General features: G+C 36.7%; 1 protein-coding gene across 2 annotated transcripts; it reads left to right on the forward strand.

Moving 5' to 3' along the window:
• The first annotated feature begins 429 nt into the window (after window positions 1-429).
• On the forward strand, window positions 430-26,788 carry LOC306987978 (uncharacterized protein). 2 transcript variants are annotated; one of them, XM_079592653.1, is made up of 8 exons: window positions 430-616; window positions 2,030-2,332; window positions 11,477-11,812; window positions 12,363-12,674; window positions 22,462-22,590; window positions 24,129-24,449; window positions 25,250-25,579; window positions 25,842-26,735. In XM_079592653.1, exons 1-8 carry the CDS (start codon window positions 478-480, stop codon window positions 25,898-25,900), a joined length of 1,929 nt encoding a protein of 642 aa, XP_079448779.1. In that variant the 5' UTR covers window positions 430-477; the 3' UTR covers window positions 25,901-26,735. The 2 variants fall into 2 exon arrangements, with proteins under 2 accessions (XP_079448779.1, XP_079448780.1); XM_079592654.1 differs by lacking the exon at window positions 430-616 and adding an exon at window positions 1,114-1,481 and having other exon boundaries at window positions 25,842-26,788.
• Window positions 26,789-27,271: the final 483 nt, after the last annotated feature.

Genomic DNA, 27,271 nt, shown 5'->3' on the forward strand with positions numbered 1-27,271 from the left:
TGTCTTTATATACCAATGCATAATTAAAATGTAAGTACTCTGATAAAAAGAGTATAAAAATCGAGTGACTCTAGACCGTTTAATCTTCATTAAACACAACTCATTAATTCCATTCACTCCCACCTGAAAACGGGTGCGCGACTGCGCGCACGTGGGCAGAGCCAGTAATAACGGCGGTAGTCATGGCGACGTCGAGTGACAGTCGCGCAAGCCAATCCTGTGATTCGTCCCGAATGGAAATAATGAGCTGTGTTTAATGAAGATTAAACGGTCTAGAGTCACTCGATTTTTATACTCTTTTTATCAGAGTACTTACATTTTAATTATGCATTGATATATATAGAAAGTTTAATCAAATTTGGTAAAAAGTTTTTATATAAATCCTACCTACCCTACCTTTAATTTAGATTACATCGGAGTGGCATAGATATTCAGTTTTGTTGGGTGCCAGCACATGAGGGGGTTAAAGGGAACGAGATGGCAGATAAACTGGCCAAAGAGGCACTGCTAAAAGTAATTATAATTACAATTCCACTAGGAAAAGGCGAAGGTAAAGCAGTGGTTAAAAGGAAAGGTCTTGAAATATGGCAGAAACGATGGGAGGAAGACAGGAAAGGTATGAGATATTATAAAATACAAAAAAGTGTCAGTATAAAGAATTATAGGCTATGGAAAAGACCAGGCGTGAGGAAATTGTAATGACAAGACTGAGAGTGGAGCACACAGGGCTGAATGGCTATTATATTTAATGGGGAAAAGGAATAGTGAGAACTGTGAAAACTGTGGGGTTAAAGAAAATGTTGAACATGTAATATTGTACATTGAATTAAGTGGAAAGACAGGTGATTAAAGATAAGGTTCAGGAGGCAGGGAGGGAGTGGAATCTGGTAGGGACACTGGGATCAGAAGGAGAAGGAGAAGGAATAAGAATCACTAGGAAGGCTCTATTTACTTTTTTAAAAGACTCAGGGTTATGGAGTAGAATTTAAAATGACATGATAATACACACTCCAGTTCAGTAGGTGGCGGCATGCACCTAAACGTTGTTTGCAGTCCGCCATTAAATAAGAGAAGAAGAAGAAGCTTGTGTTTGTCGAGTGTGTGGTGTCCGTCGATAGGTGGCGCTGTAGGCTGTAATGATACAAACAACGGGAAGATTCAGCCATTTTTGAAAACGGGACTGCGCTTTTTATTGTTTTGTTTTTTAAATCAATAAGCAATAAAGACCAGTCTCTTTCAGCATAATATAAATCAACAATATAGCTAGCCTACTTCACCAATAAATCGGCGTAAACGTCTATACGAATTGTTTTTTGTCCTGTTAGTCTCGTATAATAAGATCTCTGGTTCAGGGCGCGGCTCAGAAACACAGAGAACAGAGGACTTTAATAACTCTACGGATCATCTACTATCCAACACGGATCTCTTCATCAACATGAAGAGCGAACTTACACATGTTCTTTTCTTATTATGTGCGATCTGTAAGTGGTTATTTTATTTAACATTACTGCAGCACTTTCGTTTTCTACACCGGAAACGAGCATTCTTTTCAATATTTTCTAGATGTAGGACGTTTGTTTGTATAGCCTAGTGAACAAAAACAACGACTAACTTACATGATATTTTAGTCGGAGTAATGTTTATTGTAGACACTGACAGAGTTCCAATTAATCTAATGCATTGAATTAAATTCTACTGTTTGTTTGTTTGTTTGAGACGAAACTCAAACATATATCCTAATAATTGTATACTCATTTGTAGGTAATTGTGGTTAAGAGTTAGTTATACGTTTGGGTTCCTCAAATGCAAATATTTATCCGTTGTTGTTTGTACCCACATACTACATCTTTTATAGCACTTTTATTTATTTTACATGCATACATGATGGGCATAAACAGAACATTGTAGACTCAGATTTAATGCAGACTGCAGAAAATCATGTGAGATTTATTAGTACCACTGATCAGTTTGAAGACTTCTGAATGTTTTATGTTTAATTTCTGACTGACTGTTTCTGTTTGTTCTTCAGGTGTGTTTGGTGATGCAGAGAAAGCAGAGACAGTATCAGTCATTGAGGGAGATTCTGTCACTTTACACACTGATGTTACTGAAATACAGAAAGATGATGTGATAGAATGGAGGTTAAATGGATATCGCATTGCTAAAATCAGTGATGACGTTGCCAGTACTGATGGGGCATATGACGACAGACTGCAGCTGGACAAACTGACTGGAGATCTCAAGATCACAAACATCAAAACCACTGACTCTGGAGAATATTTACTAAAGATCAGAAACAGAGTGTCCTCAGAGATGACATTCAGTGTCAGTGGTGAGTGTCTAAGTTTATAATTTAATAATTGCTATACAAAATTAACACTCTATGAACAATTTTAATTCTCCACAATGTTTTGTTACGCAAAATGTTACTGGAAAACTGTCGTTTATATAAAGAATTTCAGTTTAAAATGAGATATTTATAAATAAAATATTTGTCATTATCTGACAAGAAAACTGACAAACAGACCCTTTAATATTCAATGAAATTGCTGCTTTATTATAAGAAAAAACAACAGATTTCATATTTATTTTAATTGTATGGTAAAATGATCATTTTATCATTTTAATACAGTCACTAGTTGGACTTAGATTTCTTAAAAAGACAGTTAAAATATTGTAATTTAAATTATTTTCTTTTGTTGGTAAACAAACAGTTCATCAAACAGTGAATAAATGATAATCCTCAAAACACTGTATTTTGTACAGTGAAAATGTGTATTTTGTATTGTTGAAATGAATTTAGATTTGTAGGTCTAGGGTTTATCTGATCTTGAATTGTTCCAATATTGATCATTATGATTGTCTATTTCATTTGCTCTCAAAATGACAATAGAGTTGAATCTGATCTAAGATGGAGGAAAAGCAGATTTCCAAATAATCAGTCAATAGTTTCAGGAGTCCAAATTTACCCTTTGCTAAGCCCCGCCCTCCTTAGTTACTGTTGCTACGCCTGACAAGCTTTCACGCCTGGCACGTCTATTACAGTGTGTATGCACTGGTGTCAGACATTCCCAAGGAGATAATTAGTCATTTTTGGCAAACAGGTGAAATTTCTGAGAGAGCGAGACAAAAGGACTGCAGTATGCATTCAAGGGATATATCCACGACATAATATGCAACCGATTAGAGAATAATTTAATCAAAAGTGAAGCTAAAGCCTAACATTAGTCCCAGCGCAAGCAGCAGCGCCTCATTTGCTGACCATTCAAATGGGGAACACACAAATTGAGGAGCAGCTGTTCATGCACAGCAGGGTAAGTGAAATGTAAAAATAATCGAATAATTATAAATCAAACAGTTTATCCATAAATCTTGTGGAATAACACTAACACCGGGAGAGCCGCGATCGGATTGGGATTAGGGTCCTCATGGGTAGCTCAAGTAACATTAGGCCGTCTATTAACAAAATGCTGAAATATATTTTAAAGTATGTCAGTGAGCCTCCGTTATGCCTTTAATCGTCTTATTTTACGTTCAAATATATGCATTATGAACAAAGAACCGTCATTATTTCCAAGCAATAGTTGTTTTTGTAAATCCTGTCGACATTTAGTTGTGAATGGGGCGTCCCGGTCCGTGTATCATCTGATCATTTCATTTCCTATTTGGAATGGAATAACGAGAAATGAAAAAAACAGCTCGTTTATTCGTTTTTTTGTTTAGTTTAAAAAACTAAAAATTAGATTTTGGCTCGATTTTTCGTTTGTGGTTTACGAATCGGTTTATGGGTTCGATATTTCGTCCGCGCATGTGGGCGGCGCTGAAACGCCCCTTTCATCTGATTGGTCAAACCGCTCCGCCTTCAGTACGAGCTTTTCTTTCTGTCGGCAGAATAAGAGTCAGTACGAGTGCGGCACTAACATTATTGCACTTTAATCAAATAATGTCTGAAACCACCACTCACTTTTAAGTTACTATGCACAATATTTGAAGCAGAAGTATGTTCCTGCGACCCCATTAATGTGAGCTACAGTAGGCTATGACAGATTATTTTTGCATGATGTATTTCTCATTGATAAATACAGTGCAAATAGAGCATCACAGTCCCGCCCACAGCCGGTGCCGGAAGTAAAAATTCAATACAATTTCTCCATAGACATTTGGGGTATAAGCCATAAAAACGTAACCATACATGGTAGACTTAAAACCAGCAACGGCTGTACTAAGCGATTGTATATGCTCATATAAACGCCAAAAGTTCATGGGGCACTAACCTTGTTTTGAGATAAATGCCTTTTATTCGCGATGTCTTGGATAAGTACTTCATTACCCACAATCCTAAACAATCCCACAATCCCACAGTGATGCATCTGATTGGTGGAAATCGTGAAAACCCCGCGAAGGTCCGTGGAAAAAACAGAGCGTTGCCATGGAAGCAGGATTCTAACAGAAGAGACGGAACCGGCTGTTTTCTTTAGCGGAAGCCATATAAATAGTTTTTAAATCAATACATTACTTTTTTAATTAATATTTTGTGTCAAATTATTGATTTATTTGGTAGGTAGCCATGTAATAAGCGGGATAATGTATAGCGAGTTGGTTGTTATAGCGAATACAGGCTGATTCAAGACCCCACCGCTTCGCGTCGGGCTCATAACGTTAATTAACGTTAGCCTTTCGGGAGTTGTATTCGCTATAACAACCGCCTCGCTTTACATTATCCCTTACTTATCGTTCACTTTAGATAGGCTACTGTAGCCTTCATATGGTATGAGTCATATCAAGCATTTTATGATGCCGCTGTCAAAACAATATTTAACCTAGGCATAACGTTACCTCTTCATGCATTTACTGAACATTTGTATAATAATTCATGGCAAGTTAATAAACTGAATATGATGGTCCAAGAGCAGACCGGTGGCGTTGTGCACTTTCTGGTTTGCTGACCATCACTTTTTAATTTACACTCGTTGTGGATATTAAGAAAATACATTAAATGTTATTACAATTAAGAATGAACTATCTTCATGAAAATGAGCATGGACCTCAACCTGTCCTGTCAGCAGAGTGTCCTGTGTCATAAAGGGCTTTGAAATAAACACACAAACTACACACTGACTGAACAGACATGTGTTGACGACTGAGACTGAGCGGTGATTTGCAGTCAGGTACAAAGCACTGCACCATGTTGCTAACGTTATCGTTAACCGCTTTCACACACGCACACAATATAAAATACACGATGATAAATATAAAATTCGATACACAATACCTATATAAAACACTATTATTTATATTTACACGATTACTATTGAAATAACTGCTATTAACTACACATTCACTATATAAAATTCACTCAAAAGGCTCTTTCGCGGTTTGCTTCAGTCGACTTCAGCGAGGCGCGGTGGTTTATGGGACGAGTAGTTCCTTCGCTCGGAAATGAAAATATGTACACAGTCTTGTACCTTTGCCTTTTTTTGGATTTTCTCTTCGTTTTTTCACTCGAAATGATATGTTGTATGCTTATGAGTTCAGCCGTAGCTGGTTATCCTCAGACATGCTCTAAAACTCTTTAGATACAGATTTTTCCAAAAGTCAATGGGAGAAATGAATGGGAAATTTACTTCCGGCACCAGAGCTCTCTCGGGCTGTGGGCGGGACTGTGATGCTCTATAGCCTAGTTCCGTCTCTTTGGATAAAAGGGAAGTGGAAATAAAAACCAACAATAGGCTGAACTGTAGGCTACTATTATATGTAACACCATTATAGTGTGTAACATTTACCACTCTCCTCTTTTATTTACATCAAAAGGCAGATTGGTGTGTGTGACACATGTAGCCTAAATAATTTTGAAAATTGAATAGAAATGAAGTTTATATTTATGAATGTAAGCATGTGTAGCCTACTCAGTTCACATCAAAATAAAGAGAGAAGCTAAAATCAGTGAACGTTAATACTGTCAAAATTAGCAGGGTTTGGGATTGATTAAAATCATGTCGGTTGAAGAGCACAGCATACCTTTAAAATGTTATTAGTTTTATTATAAAACTAATACGATTTTATTACATTCTGAATTGGTCAATGTTTCTCTGAGTTGTCTTCATTATGTTGACTTGAGAAAGACATGCAGCATATTTTAAACATTTTTATTATTTATTATGAGAAATTGACTGCGCCTAGTGCTTCACTTTAATGCTTCACCAAACTCAGCTCAGACCTCCAGACTGGTCTGACTCGCTTATATCATTTATAACTGGTCAGACATACTTTCCCAAAAAAATCAATTGACTTACATTATCTGAGCAATGAAGGCCGTAATAGTTAATGCTCTCCACTAGAGGCGGCGACAGGATAATACGTCTTTTCTACTCTCTTTTCCTGTTTGCATCAGTTTAAATGACAAATAAATGCATGAATTTCATTCATAAATAGGCCATATCTGTGTATGAGAACAAGCTTTACACTTCAAGCTTTACAACTAATTAAAACTTGAACCCTACTTCAGAGTTTGCCACTCTAAGATGTTGTTATTCACACTGGTTTTTGCGTTTAAATTTGTCCATCTGGAACTTTTATTTGTCATGAGCTCTATATTTTAAGATATACTAGAAAAAATATGATTCAACAACACAAGCTCTGTTTTTACTCAGCAAATTTGTTTTCCTTTTAAGTAGGCTATAGCCTACAAGTTGCCATGGCTTGCCATGTTCTGTTTAGGCTATTGTAGTTTGTAATACTTGTTATATGTGCCTAAATTTATATAGGCCTAACACATTTAAACTTCTGTCTGTCTGTCTTTCTGTCTGTCCGGACATTTATGCACAAATATTTATGCACAAATAATCTTAAATAACAGTTTAAAAAAGGTGGTCTGCTATATTTCACAAAGGAAGCGTTCGTTGGCATTATACGAGGACATTCTGAATATTAGCCTATAAAATTAGCTGTCTTAAAAATGCGGATTGATCATAGTTATTCCAGACGCCTCCCGGTGCTATTCGTAGCCTATTGAAATTGTATAATCACGGATTATGAACAGATGTTTTACACAACAAGGATATATTCCCATTGGGTTGTTGGGTTTTCATATTTTATGGGAACATAATGATTTTATACTGTACAAACTGTGTTATCCCCTAACTCTGACGTAGCTAACAGTTAGGCCATCTACGGACATCTAATGTTAAGGACATATATGGTACAATTCAGCCTATTATTGATTTTTATTTCCACTTCCCTTTTATCCAAAGAGACGGAACTAGGCTATTTGCACTGTATTTATCAATGAGAAATACATCATGCAAAAATAATCTGTCATAGCCTACTGTAGCTCACATTAATGGGGTCGCAGGAACATACTTCTGCTTCAAATATTGTGCATAGTAACTTAAAAGTGAGTGGTGGTTTCAGACATTATTTGATTAAAGTGCAATAATGTTAGTGCCGCACTCGTACTGACTCTTATTCTGCCGACAGAAAGAAAAGCTCGTACTGAAGGCGGAGCGGTTTGACCAATCAGATGAAAGGGGCGTTTCAGCGCCGCCCACATGCGCGGACGAAATATCGAACCCATAAACCGATTCGTAAACCACAAACGAAAAATCGAGCCAAAATCTAATTTTTCTTTTTTTAAACTAAACAAAAAAACGAATAAACGAGCTGTTTTTTCATTTCTCGTTATTCCATTCCAAATAGGAAATGAAACGATCAGATGATACACGGACCGTCCCACACTGCTTGATCCACGCACGGCATTTCTCACCTTGGCTTTTAGGTTTCGAGAAGGAAAAAAAATTCCACCCCACCGTCCAAACTTTTAGGATACCGGGTATCAGATTCATACGCACAACGCTTCGGCATGTTCCCCTCGTTTGAAAGCTTGCCAGACCTCCCGCGCCTAGTTACGGTTGCTAAACTACGGTTGGCCAGTGACGGTTTTCGGGCGTGGCTTAGCGAAGGGTCAATTGTGTAATCTCAGATGCAGTTTATTGTGCGAACACATATCTTAATAATTAACAACGAAAATAATTTTGTCTATAATGTCTGATTTCTAACTAAATAATCCCAAAACACACCAGAGACTCACAAACAGATTTTTAAATAATTTTTTTGCTAAGGAGCCCCTTTTCCATACTTTGATACAACACACTTCATCAGTCAACAAAAACTCAACAATTGACAATTCTTACTTAAAGCATAATAAGCATTTACTATAAAATTTTATATGAATTGTAAATAGAACAGAATAAAATAAACACTTCAGACATAATCTTTCAGGATCCGGAAGTAAGTGACTCAACAGACAGACAATACAATATAAAACAGTTTGGTGATTTTAGATTATGAACATGAAGACATTGTTTTATTTATTTATTTAAGTTTAACTACTTTCTATGGATTACATCTCTGTTTGTTTAACTTTAATCAATGTAGAGTATAATTTCTACTCTCCGTTTCTGTTGTAAAGTGCAGTCGGTGTATTCAACAACCCCACTGGATTGTCACATTTAATAACTAACGTTGTATAAATGCCTAAATTAAATCATTATGTACACAGTTCGTTGTTGTGGGAAGGAGGCGGGAACCAGCAAACATTTAAAGACTTTAATAACGTAAAATAAACAAACAACAAAACAAAACGGAATATTTTTTCTATAATGGCCTTATTATAGATATATAATCTATAATAATTATATAAGTCTATAATTTTTCTGATTATTATTAGTTGAAAATGGTTGCGCTGCTTACTGTGTGGAAACTGATGCTTTTTTGGGATTCTTTGATGAGCAGAAAGATTGAACAACATTTATTTGCAATCTTTTGTTGCATCATACATTTTTTACTGTAATTTTTGATCAATTTAAGGTGTCCTTGCTAAAGAAAAATATTAATTTATTTAATAAAAAAGAGCGTAGTGGCCCCAAACTCAGGGCTCCAGACTAACTTTTTTCACCTCCGTCCTGGAACCGTCCTGAAACAATTTGAACCGTCCTAAAGTGAATGTCAACCGTCCCAAAATAAACATGTTGTTTCTGTACTTTGTTATTATCATTGTTAGTCACATAATAAAAACACCATTAAAATGTTTGATATATATTATTATATTTATTTAGCTCCATTCAAAGTAGTTATCTGTAAACAGGTAAAAAACTGATTTAATAAAAAAAATAACAGGAGTTAAATGCTTTTTGTATTCATGCAGAACAAATCTTTTTTTTTTTTTTACATACCGGTATATGAAAATTAAGAGAAAAATACATACAGCTCAAAAGTTTTTGCTACTAACGTTGATTTGGTTGGATTAAACAATAACAAATAAATACTGGTGACTACATACAAATCTCAAAGTGGTAATGTGTCATAGCTGATCATCTGGAAACGTGTTATTAAGAGAAAGGGCTTTAAACAGTGTAATATGACTTCTCTAGAACACACAATTTGGGGGAATGTCTTTCGTCCTGTAGGCGTCCTGGAAAATATTTATGTTTGTCCTAAACAGATTTTCTATCGTCCCCAGGACGATAGGACGCCGTTAGTCCCGAGCCCTGCAAACTTTTAAACTGTAGTGTATATTAATCAGATTTACATTACTTCAGTCTAATGGAACTGTAAGTGTGAAATAATTACATATAGGCTTATACATACACTATTGTTTGGAATAACCAAGAAATGCATGCGTTATTAAAATAAATTGATGCTGTTACTCATTAACAGTATTAGATTCATTAAAAATGACTGTAAATACATTTATATGTTACAACTTACGATTTTTTTAAATTTGTTATTCAGAGTTTCTGTTCATTATGACTCCTTCAGTCCAGCTGTGCAGTTCTTAGGTGTTTGTGCATTCAGTTAATTAAGATGTTCAGCTGTACTTGCCAATATATGTTTCTGGCCGGAAAGACACAAACATACATCTATTCCAAGTGGATGCTGCACACTGGTGGTTGTTGAGGAGAGAACCCCCGATATGATTGTAAAGCGCTTTGGGTGTACAGTATTACATATGAAAAAGCGCTATATAAATTCATTCATTCTTCATCCAGCAGCACCTCAGAGTCTCTCTTCACTGTAGCAGAAGAAGCTGGGGTTTAGTGTGTCCTGTTGAGTTTGCTTTCTTCTGTCAAGACAGTAATGTAAGGCAGTAGTTCCCAAAGTGGGTGCCGTGTCAACTGTCTAGGGGTGCCGCAGAATCTCAGCTTTTTTCCAACTTAAACAGCCTAAAATTACTATCCTACCATATAATAACTTTTTTCAAAACACCAACATATGAGCATGTGACATGTCCAATAAACCCTAAGTGAAGCAGGGACATGTATCCCATTAAAATGCCCGCAACAAGTTCCATTCACAGATATTTTGTAACCTTATAAGTTTACCTGACCTTATAAGTTATAAGGTCAGGTTTGTACAAAGCAAATGAGAAACTACAGAAAAAATTAATTGGAGTGGTTATTATTATTTAAAGAGTTAAGTACCAATATTTAAATGTGTTTTGTTCCTATGATTCCCACATAAAGTAATTGGTTCAAATAATTTACTGAAACAATCATTGTCATAAAATACACGTCTGTTAACAATGAGTTGACCGTTTCAACGTTTTTGTTCACTTTTATTTAAGATCTGAGGTGAATTGTTCTTTTTAGTACGGCTATAAAATACACACAAAATGATATTCAATCTCACACAGATGCTTTTAACATCAAATAAAGCACATGCACAGTACCTGAGATTACCATAGGCCTACTTTCTGTTGTTCCAGCCGCGACGTCGCAGAGAAATAGAAACGTCGCACATCGCCGTTGCGGCTGGTTAGGACGTGATTAACAAAGATACACTTTATAGCGTGTCGCGGCGTGACTGGTTAGGACACGGTGTTAGGCCTATCTCTGTTGTGATGCAGTCATAATACATTCATGCTGCTGTTTATGCTTCATTTGTTGTTTGCTCGTCTAGATTTCATTTTATATATGGGTCAAAATCACTATAAAGTGCCTTTGGTGTCCATCAGAATAACTCCGTCATCATGAATATAATGCAAAATAATGAAATTCTGAGGTTATGTGATAAATCAAAAAACATTTACACACATAGAAGTACAATGATAAATCTCTTGAAATGTTTCTCATTTTATAGCATTTTCTTTGATTGGATGTAGCCTGTGTGACTTTGGCACGTCCCACACACTGCTCAGCTAACTTCAGTGAGTGTAAAAGTGGATAAATGACACAAAATGTAAATAAATTTGATAATTGATATGCTATTTTCATAATAATATTAAACATATGCATGTACACATGTACGTTTAGTTTAATGGGGTTGGGGTGCCGACCCGTGGGAAGAAAAACGCTACAAAGAGGTGCCATGCTTTTGAAAAAGTGTGGGAACCACTGATGTAAGGAACAGCCGTCCACTATCAAAAGAACAACAGAATAATGTATTTCTCTGACAGAAAATCTTTCTCTTTCTTCTTCAGTTGTGTCTGGTGTGGATGAAGTGAAGTCAGTGTCAGTGATAGTGGGAGATTCAGTGACTCTAAACTCTGGGACTATTATACAGAGAGATGATGTGATCGAGTGGAGGTTTGGAGATCTAAACTCTCTTATAGCGGAAAACAATAGAAAGACTGAAATCTTCTCAACATATGATGTTCCTGATGGGAGATTCAGAGACAGACTGCAGCTGGACTATTCGACTGGATCTCTGACCATCACACACACCAGCACCAAACACTCTGGACTTTATGAAGCTGGTATTAGGAAAAGCAGCAGCAGACACACCATACACAAGTCATACAGCGTGACTGTCGGTGGTGAGTTTATCAACTGTTTTATAGTAATAATGAATTTAAGATCAGCACCCTAGAAAAGTTGAAATTAACATTTATTTGCACAAAAATAAGGCTAAGAAACAACATGTATGTTGAACGGTTAGTTTAGTTTTCCTCAAACACTGGATCATTATGCAGAAGTGATGTTCAGATTTGAGTACTTAATATCATACATCATTTGGTGAATTAAATGAAAAGTGGAGATTTGAATAATTCTGTTCATCAGTTCCCAAACACCAGTAACAGTGCAGGCGCAGTCAGGAGTGTGTCCTTATTTGTAAATCAGTTTGGATAAAAGTGGTACGCTTACTGTACGCTTGTGCATGGAGGATGAAACACTCAATTTATTGTATTTCTCATTTTGTGCATAAATCAGACTCAAGCCCTTTACAGACTAATTGAAATTAGCATTATTATACAAGACTTGTTATATGGATTTTCAGGAAATTGCATAAATACGTCATTCACAGTGTAGCTTGAAGTAAAGTCTGAGGAGCAGTTACTCTGTGATCTTCATGTGTGTGTGTTACAGGGGAAAGGAAGTCAATGTCAGTGAAGGAGGGAGATTCTGCCACTCTACACACTGGTCTTACTGAGATACAGACAGAGGATTTCATACAGTGGATGTTTGGATACACTGTCATAGCTGAAATCAGTAAAGCACACAAACAATTCCTCACACATGATGGTCCTGACGGGAGATTCAGAGGTAGACTGAAGCTGGATCATCAGACTGGATCTCTGAACATCACACACACCACAGACACAGACTCTGGACTTTATGAGCTGAAGATCAGCAGCAGCAGATTCATCATAAACAAGAGAATCACTGTCACTGTCACTGGTGAGTAGATCAAATCTGTCGATGTAAAAGTGTTCTTGTTTAAATCCTAAAGTTAAAAGAACACGTTTCAACTTCATTTGAACATTTAAACATACAATTTGAATCGTGTGACTGCGTTTAGACTGTTATAGTTTGTCTTTCAAATAATTTTTGTGCAGAAGACTACAAGATATTTGTGAAAAATACTTTTATTGTCATCACCATATTGTCTTAACATTTTTGGTAATTTAAGAGCCTCTTTTTAGTTTTATTTAACATTGATTACATTTATATTATCAAGGAGCACACCAAATGTTGCATATTTGTACTTGTTTCTCTTTTGGTAAAGTTTTTATAATTTTCTCAGTTGATTCCCAGTGAAGAGTAACATTAAGGTATTGAAGTAAGTCGGGAGACACTAATGCTAATTGACACTATTAATTGCTGCAAATTTCCAACTGATTTTAATTGGATTAATCTGCATTATTGTTTGTGATTACATTAGAGACTCTCATGCTCATTAATGATTTAATTTAAACAGAACCAGATTTATATGCACTGTTTTATCACTACAGTGTGTGCAGAATTATTATGCACGTTGATTTTCTGATAATATATTTTTTTTCAGGCACATTTTACCCATTCCAAACCACATTTATCTTAACTACTATTCATTTTGTATTTAATCATTTATAAGTGATGTAATTGTTCATCAAGACTGGAAATGAAAAATGGCTTATATTCAGGTGTGCATCATTAGGCACGTTTTCTTTTACAGATAAAACAAACCAAAAAATACATTTAAACAGACTAAATGAAAAGACTGAAAAGTCAAAAATTATTAAATGCCCATGAGAAGGGTGCAATACTAGAAATTGCAGTTACGGCATGACCATTGGACAGTGAAATGCTCATTGGGTCAGCAGGGCCTACCATAAAGTCCGTTTTGCAGAGATGGACTAAAAATAAACTCACAAATCTTACTGTCAGATTCTGGAAGATGAATTCTTCAAACCGTGGCACAAGAGGATGTGGAGCTGGTCCTTCAAGAGTCACTGTCTGTCTGTCTATAAAGCCTATAAAAACTGTCTTCATGTATTTTACTACACTTCAGCTTGTGATTCTGGGGTCATTTTTTTAGGATTCTTTACCTAACCTGAGTCTCTGAGATCCTGATATCTGGCTCTTCTGGAGACTCCAGGTAGTTTGCAGTTCTGGAGACTAAAGGGGTCCTGATGGTTTCACACTTAATTATTCATTCTTTTGCAGTTAACATGTGTATTTTCCTCTCCACCTGTTTTCCTCTGACCCTGCTGACCCACTGAGCATTTCACTGTCCAATGGTCATGCCTTAACTACAATATCTAGTATTGCATTAGTATTGCACTCTTCTCATGGACTTTTAATAATTTTTGACTTTTCAGTCTGAATTAAATCTCTTTTTTGGCTTATTTTATCTGTAAAAGAAAACGTGCCTAATAATTCTGCACACCTGAATATAAGGCATTTTCATTTCCAGGCTTCATGTACAATTATATCACTTATAAATGATTAAAATGCTAAATGTATAGTATTTATTAAGATTAATGTGGTTTGGAATGGGTAAAATGTGCATGGAAAAAAAATATGATCAGAAAATCAACGAGCCTAATAATTCTGCACACACTGTATTGTTATAGTCAGACTCATTGACTCACAGTAATGACTGTATCTGTACAGTTCGAGATCTACACTCGGGTTAAGTCAGACTCATTGACTCACAGTAATGACTGTATCTGTACAGTACGAGATCTACGCTCGGGTTAAGTCAGACTCATCCACTCACAGTAATGACTGTATCTGTACAGTACGAGATCTACACTCGGGTTAAGTCAGACTCATCGACTCACAGTAATGACTGTATCTGTACAGAACGAGATCTACACTCGGGTTAAGTCAGACTCATCCACTCACAGTAATGACTGTATCTGTACAGTATGAGATCTACACTCGGGTTAAGTCAGACTCATCGACTCACAGTAATGACTGTATCTGTACAGTACGAGATCTACACTCGGGTTAAGTCAGACTCATTGACTCACAGTAATGACTGTATCTGTACAGTTCGAGATCTACACTCGGGTTAAGTCAGACTCATTGACTCACAGTAATGACTGTATCTGTACAGTACGAGATCTACACTCGGGTTAAGTCAGACTCATTGACTCACAGTAATGACTGTATCTGTACAGTACGAGATCTACACTCGGGTTAAGTCAGACTCATTGACTCACAGTAATGACTGTATCTGTACAGTACGAGATCTACACTCGGGTTAAGTCAGACTCATTGACTCACAGTAATGACTGTATCTGTACAGTTCGAGATCTACACTCGGGTTAAGTCAGACTCATTGACTCACAGTAATGACTGTATCTGTACAGTACGAGATCTACACTCGGGTTAAGTCAGACTCATTGACTCACAGTAATGACTGTATCTGTACAGTTCGAGATCTACACTCGGGTTAAGTCAGACTCATTGACTCACAGTAATGACTGCATCTGTACAGTTCGAGATCTACACTCGGGTTAAGTCAGACTCATTGACTCACAGTAATGACTGTATCTGTACAGTACGAGATCTACGCTCGGGTTAAGTCAGACTCATCCACTCACAGTAATGACTGTATCTGTACAGTACAAGATCTACACTCGGGTTAAGTCAGACTCATCCACTCACAGTAATGACTGTATCTGTACAGTACGAGATCTACACTCGGGTTAAGTCAGACTCATTCACTCACAGTAATGACTGTATCTGTACAGTACGAGATCTACACTCGGGTTAAGTCAGACTCATTGACTCACAGTAATGACTGTATCTGTACAGTACGAGATCTACACTCGGGTTAAGTCAGACTCATTGACTCACAGTAATGACTGTATCTGTACAGTACGAGATCTACACTCGGGTTAAGTCAGACTCATTCACTCACAGTAATGACTGTATCTGTACAGTACGAGATCTACACTCGGGTTAAGTCAGACTCATTGACTCACAGTAATGACTGTATCTGTACAGTTCGAGATCTACACTCGGGTTAAGTCAGACTCATTGACTCACAGTAATGACTGTATCTGTACAGTTCGAGATCTACACTCGGGTTAAGTCAGACTCATTGACTCACAGTAATGACTGTATCTGTACAGTTCGAGATCTACACTCGGGTTAAGTCAGACTCATTCACTCACAGTAATGACTGTATCTGTACAGTACGAGATCTACACTCGGGTTAAGTCAGACTCATTGACTCACAGTAATGACTGTATCTGTACAGTTCGAGATCTACACTCGGGTTAAGTCAGACTCATTGACTCACAGTAATGACTGTATCTGTACAGTTCGAGATCTACACTCGAGTTAAGTCAGACTCATCCACTCACAGTAATGACTGTATCTGTACAGTACGAGATCTACACTCGGGTTAAGTCAGACTCATTCACTCACAGTAATGACTGTATCTGTACAGTACGAGATCTACACTCGGGTTAAGTCAGACTCATTCACTCACAGTAATGACTGTATCTGTACAGTACGAGATCTACACTCGGGTTAAGTCAGACTCATTCACTCACAGTAATGACTGTATCTGTACAGTTTGAGATCTACACTCGAGTTAAATCAGACTCATCCACTCACAGTAATGACTGTATCTGTACAGTACGAGATCTACACTCGGGTTAAGTAAGACTCATTGACTCACAGTAATGACTGTATCTGTACAGTTCGAGATCTACACTCGGGTTAAGTCAGACTCATTGACTCACAGTAATGACTATCTGTACAGTACGAGATCTACGCTCGGGTTAAGTCAGACTCATCCACTCACAGTAATGACTGTATCTGTACAGTACGAGATCTACACTCGGGTTAAGTCAGACTCATTGACTCACAGTAATGACTGTATCTGTACAGTTCGAGATCTACACTCGGGTTAAGTCAGACTCATCCACTCACAGTAATGACTGTATCTGTACAGTACGAGATCTACGCTCGAGTTAAGTCAGACTCATCCACTCACAGTAATGACTGTATCTGTACAGTACGAGATCTACACTCGGGTTAAGTCAGACTCATTGACTCACAGTAATGACTATCTGTACAGTACGAGATCTACGCTCGAGTTAAGTCAGACTCATCCACTCACAGTAATGACTGTATCTGTACAGTACGAGATCGACACTCGGGTTAAGTCAGACTCATCCACTCACAGTAATGACTGTATCTGTACAGTACGAGATCTACACTCGGGTTAAGTCAGACTCATTGACGCACAGTAATGACTGTATCTGTACAGTACGAGATCTACACTCGGGTTAAGTCAGACTCATTCACTCACAGTAATGACTGTATCTGTACAGTACGAGATCTACACTCGGGTTAAGTCAGACTCATTCACTCACAGTAATGACTGTATCTGTACAGTTTGAGATCTACACTCGAGTTAAGTCAGACTCATCCACTCACAGTAATGACTGTATCTGTACAGTACGAGATCTACACTCGGGTTAAGTAAGACTCATTGACTCACAGTAATGACTGTATCTGTACAGTTCGAGATCTACACTCGGGTTAAGTCAGACTCATTGACTCACAGTAATGACTATCTGTACAGTACGAGATCTACGCTCGGGTTAAGTCAGACTCATCCACTCACAGTAATGACTGTATCTGTACAGTACGAGATCTACACTCGGGTTAAGTCAGACTCATTGACTCACAGTAATGACTGTATCTGTACAGTTCGAGATCTACACTCGGGTTAAGTCAGACTCATTGACTCACAGTAATGACTGTATCTGTACAGTACGAGATCTACACTCGGGTTAAGTAAGACTCATTGACTCACAGTAATGACTGTATCTGTACAGTTCGAGATCTACACTCGGGTTAAGTCAGACTCATTGACTCACAGTAATGACTATCTGTACAGTACGAGATCTACGCTCGGGTTAAGTCAGACTCATCCACTCACAGTAATGACTGTATCTGTACAGTACGAGATCTACACTCGGGTTAAGTCAGACTCATTGACTCACAGTAATGACTGTATCTGTACAGTTCGAGATCTACACTCGGGTTAAGTCAGACTCATTGACTCACAGTAATGACTGTATCTGTACAGTTCGAGATCTACACTCGGGTTAAGTCAGACTCATCCACTCACAGTAATGACTGTATCTGTACAGTACGAGATCTACACTCGGGTTAAGTCAGACTCATTGACTCACAGTAATGACTGTATCTGTACAGTTCGAGATCTACACTCGGGTTAAGTCAGACTCATTGACTCACAGTAATGACTGTATCTGTACAGTACGAGATCTACACTCGGGTTAAGTCAGACTCATCCACTCACAGTAATGACTGTATCTGTACAGTTCGAGATCTACACTCGGGTTAAGTCAGACTCATTGACTCACAGTAATGACTGTATCTGTACAGTACGAGATCTACACTCGGGTTAAGTCAGACTCATTGACTCACAGTAATGACTGTATCTGTACAGTACGAGATCTACACTCGGGTTAAGTCAGACTCATAGACTCACAGTAATGACTGTATCTGTACAGTACGAGATCTACACTCGGGTTAAGTCAGACTCATTGACTCACAGTAATGACTGTATCTGTACAGTTCGAGATCTACACTCGGGTTAAGTCAGACTCATTGACTCACAGTAATGACTGTATCTGTACAGTACGAGATCTACACTCGGGTTAAGTCAGACTCATTGACTCACAGTAATGACTGTATCTGTACAGTACGAGATCTACACTCGGGTTAAGTCAGACTCATTGACTCACAGTAATGACTGTATCTGTACAGTACGAGATCTACACTCGGGTTAAGTCAGACTCATTGACTCACAGTAATGACTGTATCTGTACAGTTCGAGATCTACACTCGGGTTAAGTCAGACTCATTGACTCACAGTAATGACTGTATCTGTACAGTACGAGATCTACACTCGGGTTAAGTCAGACTCATTGACTCACAGTAATGACTGTATCTGTACAGTACGAGATCTACACTCGGGTTAAGTCAGACTCATTGACTCACAGTAATGACTGTATCTGTACAGTTCGAGATCTACACTCGGGTTAAGTCAGACTCATTGACTCACAGTAATGACTGTATCTGTACAGTACGAGATCTACACTCGGGTTAAGTCAGACTTTCACTCACAGTAATGACTGTATCTGTACAGTTCGAGATCTACACTCGGGTTAAGTCAGACTCATAGACTCACAGTAATGACTGTATCTGTACAGTACGAGATCTACACTCGGGTTAAGTCAGACTCATTGACGCACAGTAATGACTGTATCTGTACAGTACGAGATCTACACTCGGGTTAAGTCAGACTCATCCACTCACAGTAATGACTGTATCTGTACAGTACGAGATCTACACTCGGGTTAAGTCAGACTCATTGACTCACAGTAATGACTGTATCTGTACAGTACGAGATCTACACTCGGGTTAAGTCAGACTCATTGACTCACAGTAATGACTGTATCTGTACAGTACGAGATCTACACTCGGGTTAAGTCAGACTCATTGACTCACAGTAATGACTGTATCTGTACAGTACGAGATCTACACTCGGGTTAAGTCAGACTCATTGACTCACAGTAATGACTGTATCTGTACAGTTCGAGATCTACACTCGGGTTAAGTCAGACTCATCGACTCACAGTAATGACTGTATCTGTACAGTTCGAGATCTACACTCGGGTTAAGTCAGACTCATTGACTCACAGTAATGACTGTATCTGTACAGTACGAGATCTACACTCGGGTTAAGTCAGACTCATTGACTCACAGTAATGACTGTATCTGTACAGTTCGAGATCTACACTCGGGTTAAGTCAGACTCATCCACTCACAGTAATGACTGTATCTGTACAGTTCGAGATCTACACTCGGGTTAAGTCAGACTCATCCACTCACAGTAATGACTGTATCTGTACAGTACGAGATCTACACTCGGGTTAAGTCAGACTCATTGACTCACAGTAATGACTGTATCTGTACAGTACGAGATCTACACTCGGGTTAAGTCAGACTCATTGACTCACAGTAATGACTGTATCTGTACAGTACGAGATCTACTCTCGGGTTAGACGGTATTCACGGCCTGGTGCCGGTTGTTGCTGTGGTTTAAATCACGTTCATGTTATCAGGGACCAGGATTAAGAACCGCTGTTATAAAACACACTGTTTAACAGAAGCAAGCAGAAAAGCTGGATAATGTCATGTTCCTAGTCGCCCTGCTGTGCTAAAACATGGGCATATACTTCAGGGATATTTTAATCATAAAAATGTCTAGGGGTGCCAATAATTGTGGCCAAAGTGAATTAGAGAAAAACATTTAATTTTCAATTGTTTTACTTCAATGATAGGTTAGATTTTTGCAAAATTGTTACAAATTGAAAGATCAAAAGGTTAGACAATGCAGAGTCGCCTTTGCTCATATTTACCAAGGGTCCTAATAATTCTGGAGTTGACTGCACTGTTATTATTACAATAACTAACAAGTTGTCAACATTTTATTTTTGAGGCAAGCACTCTTTTTAAAAATGTATATTTTAGTTATATTAAAATGATTGATAATAGGGCTGCACAATATATAGGAACATTGCAAATATACATATCGCAATCTGCATATCGCAATGGCTTGCAAATGATTTTAATAGGCTACTTCAAAACATGAAATTGATTTTACATATGTTAAGATATTGCTTTAAGAGTGAAAAATCAATTTAATTTATATTTAAAAATATTAAAAAATAGATTTTTTTAACCATTCATGTTTCACATTCTTTCTGGGAAAAGAAAGCATTGCATCACATATCGAATATCACTTTATTTAAAAATGTCTGGCATATCACATTTTTCTTCAATATTTTTCAGGCCTAGTTGATAACATTGATATAGTTCATTACACTAATGATAACAGCAACATTTCATGTTTTTTATGTGTTTAACTTATTTTTAAATCTTTTTCCACCATTGATCGAATTTTCCGGCTTTCCGTGTTTTCACTGTTATATGGTAGGGGGCGCTATTACACATCTTCTGAAAGAGTAGAGGAGAGCGGGGCACAACGTAACGCAGGGTTAGTTGTAGCACACTTGTTTTAAATACTTCCACACATGTTCACATCTACATCTTTCTTTATTTCACACGTCATCATTTTAAAGACAAATACAGAGTACAATAATTATAGAATGCTAGCATGACGAAACTCAGTGTATTTACTAGTTGCCATATCAACACTATATAGAGAAAAAATTGCGCCAAAATTCTAACGTTTTTGGAAGATATCACTGAACATTTATTAAACCATAGTAAAAGTAAATTTCTTAAGTTAATTTTTCATCTCTATTTTTTTGTTTATTTAAAATTAGACAAATCTGATATTATTTGAATCTCCAATCTGTTATTTAACAGTTGATATTCTATACTATTATTAATTCTATTGAGAAAACATGAATAAATATAGAGTCAATGTTCAGAAATTATTTATTATTATGTTTTGAACTTTGTTGTATAGCTGTGTTTTCCTGTGTTCGTTGTCAAACTCAAATTATTTTATTTTTAATTATTTAAAAAAATGGCATTAAAGTTAATAATTGTATTTTATTGAGAAAATATTTTAGTTTGACTTGTATATATTTTTGATTAGATCAGATAGCATTTCAAGCTGTCAGTCATGTTACAATGTACCCACCTATAGGGCATGTTGTCACGTCACCTCTATTCTTTCGGGGTAAATCAAGAGAAAAGTATAGAGAAAAGAATACACTGCATTAATAAAACCACATAATTGTACTAGACATGTGAAATTAATGTGGGAAAAAATAAATGCTCTGAAACGTATGTAGATTTACACAAACTGAGAAAGTCAAAAAGTGTTACTTTGCCCCGCTCTCCACTACTGAATCTGATCAAAACACGGGCGAAGAAGGTGCAGAAAAAAGTGATGTCATATGTAATCATATGCATATGTAAAATAACGCGATCATCAACATTAAACATCAAAACTGCCTAATGTTACTGTATGAAATGTCGATACAGGATGAGCTGCAGGACTGTGAAGCTTTAGAGGTGTTGATGGACTCGATCATCTCATCTGTGTTCTGATCATACTTCTGAATCTGATCTGGATATAGTCCTACTCGTTGACAAAAACGTGATTTTCTCAGCTTTTTGCTTAAAAATTTGCTTTTTTTATGAAACTTACCCACATTCAGCTGTTGACTAAAAAGAATGCATGAAGCTAGATTGTTGTTGTTGTTGTAAAAACGCTGGTGGGGAAAGAGTTAATACAAGTATTTATAATTTCTTCAGACTCCTAACTAAGAATGTAAAATGTAATTAAAATGGAAGACACTAATACACTTATAATTTGTTTGTTAGTTAGTTAGTTAGTTAGTTAGTTAGTTAGTTAGTTAGTTAGTTAGTTAGTAATGATGAACATCTGCAGTAAATGTTTTGAGACTGTTGCCATGTTTCTGAAGGTTTTAAATGATTAAATCTACATTACTTCTTGTAATATTTTTATTGTAATCAGTCGTGTGATCACATCAAACTCCTGCTGTAAAACAGTAACACAGAAGATGAACAGTGATAAGGAGAATAATGAAATCTGTAATTACATCAGAGGCTATGATTCACCTTTAACAGAATCAGATTCATATTTAAATAGATCAGACTGACAGATTCACTCACACTGACTCTCTCTTTATCATTACAGATCCAGGTTGGTCTCCATGGGCTGTAGCAGGGATTGTTGTTGTTGGTGTTCTGCTGGCGTGTGTTGCTGCTGCTGTTGCTGCTGCTGTTTGTTTTTACCATCGCCACAAGATCTCTGAAGTAAAAGAATGTGAGTATTACAACTGATAAAACAAGAGAAATGCTGAGCTTTATTATGCTACAGTAGAGATTATAATTGTAAAATGTTTGTTCATAATCATGTTTTAAACACTTTACATTTGTATGTGTGTGTTGTAATGTTTCTCATAAAAGCAGGGTTAGAAAGAAACATAATCAATACACAGATATTAAAGAGCACTGGCCTGTGTTTTTTTTTTTTTAAGATTGAAGGGCTCTGAATGCATTTTTATACAACTTTATACAACTATTTTATTGTGTGGCAATGAAATGTACAGCTAGTCCACACTTTTTAAAACGCATGATGTTTTCTGTTCGGGTTGGTGACTGGGTTTGGGTTATAATACAGTATTTATAACCAGTTTTAACAAAAGACTTCTGTGCAATGTCCACATTCAGAAAGCTGAATAGACGTGTGTCAATCATAACTGATCTGGTCACTCTTCAGCTGGTCAGGTTCAAAGGTCATCTTAAACCAGTAAACCAGCTCTGAGCAGTTTATGATGCTTTTCATACCAAAGAAATGGGAACTCTTAATAGAAAAGTTATAGATTGATTTAAATGATAGGAAATACAGAGCAATGGCTTCAGGGTGATTAAATAATATATCAGCCTGTTCTCACGTAAATGCGTCTCTATAGCACGCAGTGTTTATCATGCAATTTATACGCAAAAATTAGTTTTCGCGTGCATTTGATACGCACTTCGTTGCGTGTAATACACACACACCCCACACCACTAATTCTACCCAAACGTATAATACACACGCACCCCACACCACTACTAAACCTAACCAACCCTTGTGTATTCTATGCACGTAAAAACTAACTTTCACATATAAATTACACGATAAACACACTGCGTGCTGTAGAGACGCATTTAGTGTGATCGGGTTGAATATATATATTTTATATATGTTTTTTGCCTAAGTGCCTTCTCTGACTACCCAACATGAAACATACACATTTAGCAGATTTTTTTTTTTTTTTTTAAAGAAGCACTTAATTAATAATGAATATGATGGATCTGACCTTTACCATGACTGCTCCCTGCTGGTGGAATGATCTGCCTAACTCAGCCAGAGCTGCTGAGTCTGTAGCCATTTATTTTTAAGAAACTGCTGCAGATGTATCTTTTTTTTCGGCAGCACTTGATCCAGTAATACTAACAATTTCTCCTCTATTCTATCTAAAAAAAGCGTTAGATGTTGGCCTACTGCTAGTTTAATTGCTTCTATTGTTCTCATTTGTAAGTCGCTTTGGATAAAAGCGTCTGCTAATTTAATAAATGTAAATACAAAACAAAACACAGATTATGAATGATGTTGAAGTATATGAGATCATGTGTAGTTTATATTGTCTTGTGCTGTGAGTGTGTCTCAGTGTTTACAGGTTTAATGATCAGTCATTGAGCGGCTGTCAGATGTGGAGTAAATGATCATGATGATTTTGTTCCTTTCTGCTTTTATTGCTTTTCTTCTCCAGCTAATGTCTGTTCTGTTTTTCTCTGTTTCTGTTTGATGGTGTGAAGGGATTTATAAATGGAGTTTACTGTCAATGGGTGAAGGAGAATATGTCACTCTAAAGCCTGATGATACTGACGTACATAAAGATGACAAATTACTGTGGATGTTTAGAGGCTCTTGTATTGCTGAAAGAGAAAGCGCTGCTCATAGTTTAATTCTACATGATGATCTTCCTGATGGGAGATTTGAAGGCAGACTGAAGCCGGATCCTCAGACTGGATATCTGAACATCACAGACACCAGAACCACAGACACTGGACTTTATGAAGTACTCATCATCAGATCGGGAAAGAGCTCAATAAAGAGATTCAGTGTTTCTGTCTTTGGTGAGTAACTCAAATCTTTACATAATAATGATTTTATTTTAAATCAGCTGAATTTATTAAATTAAGGACTATGGGTTTATTTGGTTATATCTTATTATATGCACAGTCTTCTCCACAAGTATTGAAGCATAACATAATATATTATGCTGTGTATAAAGTCACAGTTTCATTTCAAATCACTTTAAAAACAAATGAGTTTTGATTCATTTTTTATTATTTTGCAATAAACTTGATCAATATGTTGTGTGTTTGTGAGCCACTGAAGACCTCGACAACTATCTGACTGTGAAACATTCAGTGACGGCACATTAATCATAAACACATTAGCACAAGAATATTAGTCTTTTAATAGAAAGTAAAAATTATCTGCAGTTTCTCAAGCTCAACACTTTAAATATATAAAGTGTAGTTAATCAGAATAAAACCATTATTACTGGAACAATAAGAAGAGAAAACAAAGAGGAACATAAAACAAATCACAGTGAAATATGATATTCAATAAAAATGGTAATGTTTCCTGGCATAAACACAATTAAACACTGATGTGTTGATGCTGATGATCACACATGAATCAGAGGATATGATTGGTCCGACACACGCAGCACAACAAACATGAGAACTGAGGCCATTTGACTTGTTTATAGATTTATACCATCATTTAGTTGTTTATATAATGAGAAATCACATTTATTGTATTAATAAAATTAGTACATTTGAGGTCTGGAGGAATTTATCCATGTTGCTTTTACTACTTGGTTTTCTTTTTCTGATTTCTGTTCTGTGTTTCTCTGTATGTGTAGCTCAGACAGATATGAAGCCAGTGACAGTGGCTGTGAAGATGGGAGAATCTGTCACTCTGGAGACTTTTGTTGCTGACATACAGAAAGATGAACGGATCCTGTGGAAGTTTGGACTAGAGACTCCAGTAGCTGAAATCACAGGAGGGACTAAGAAAATCTCACCAATAGTTGATATAATTTTCCAAGGCAGACTGGAGCTGAATCATCAGACCGGATCACTGACCATCAAGAACACCAGACCCAGAGATGCTGGAATGTATATGCAATGCAGAATTAAAGGAGAAAATATCACAACTAATGTATTCATGGTCTTTGTATTCAAAGTCTCTGGTGAGTAAATCAAATATGTCAGTATAATAGTGATCTTATTTTAGACCAACACTGTCAGACATTTATATGAAAGACTGAGTTTGTATGACGACACTTTCTGATTTCTGTCAGAACAGACTCTGTGTGCATAATTGTAAATGATTGTGTTAATATTAAGAAATCTTAAATGCAAATAATACATTCAAAATCAACTCCTCCTTACTATATAATATAAAAGCAAAGCTTTCCTTTAACATGATCTGTCTCGTGTGTTTTCTTTCAGAATCCACTGATAACAGAAATAACCCAGAGGAGATGTGTTTGACAACAGTATACGACTGACTCCAGACTGTTTGAATGCAGATTATCAACATTCAAAACCAATCCAAATCATATTTCTCCTCATGAGCCTCTAAACCGTGTGTGTGTGTGTGTGTGTGTGTGTGTGTGTGTGTGAGAGAGAGAGAGAGATGTTGAGTTGTGCGTCTGTGGTTAAACGACAGGATAACATACAGACATATTTCATTTACTATGTTCTTCAAACTGATCTTTAGACTAACTCTCATCTTTATTTGATCCTCTAATGTAAATCTAATCAAAATCTCACACTTCAAACCTGTCACTCATTGCATATAATAAACACTGTATAAACCAGTTTCTGTTTCTGCATCTATTAGACAAATCTCTGATGTGAAATGTCATGTATAGACAATATAAGAATGTGTGTGTGCTAAACCAGTATTTCTCAGACTAATGTGTGTGTTTTATATAACAAGCATGTTTAATCCTGAGCTTTAGATACTTAACAGTCTCCTCACTTCTAGAAGTTTCTAGAAACAATTTAATTGTTAATTGAAGTTTAAGTGTGACTTTGACTGTTCATCTGTGTGTGAAACTGATGTGACGCTGTTATTGCAGAAATAATCTGCACATTTATATTACTCAAGTATTATTTTGCCTTACTCTATTTGCTCTTATTATAATCTGTCTTTTTTATGATACATAATTGCACTTATATTTTTATCAATCTATATTTTGTATTATCTGAAGTGAATCTGCCCATCTGTGTCTCTCAGATCAGATGTGAATGTGAATTATAAACTCTGATCCTCTGTTGATGATTTTCACTGTTGTGTGTTATTATTGATTTACGCTTGTGCTTTTATTTCATTTTATTAGAGAAGCTTCAGCTTGAATCTTTTGTATTTGCTGATTTGAGCCGGACGCCCAGTGTTAGGAAGTAACCGATGTGGCTCGGGTTAAATGAATCGCTGTGGTACGTCTGGTCAGGACGCAATGAAGATGCACATAGGTTTCGTTGAGGATTTATTGGGTGTACTTGCGTGTGTGGTTCTATAAGACAAATAGAAACCAATATATCAATACTTAACATTCACAAATGATTGTTAATCAATAACAAGACATTTCAATAGTTAGAAAGGCAATATAACATATCCAGAAGTCATATAATTCACTTTTGTTATCTTATCTAACTTTGGTCAGACTGGGGATCGAACCCGCGGCCATTGCGTCAATGACGTCACATCGTCAGTGCGTGCAAAACAGAATAGCGAAGCTCCTTTCTTAGCATACTCGACAATATCAACAAATAATAATATATATATATATATAATTAAAGCTGCAAGCAGCGATTGCGGGCCCAAGCCGGTGGCACCGCCACCCTGGTGCCTTTAGTTCCACTAAAGGCACCGG

This window comes from Phoxinus phoxinus, assembly GCF_949152265.1.
Source record: "Phoxinus phoxinus genome assembly, chromosome: 20".
NCBI lineage: Eukaryota > Metazoa > Chordata > Actinopteri > Cypriniformes > Leuciscidae > Phoxinus > Phoxinus phoxinus.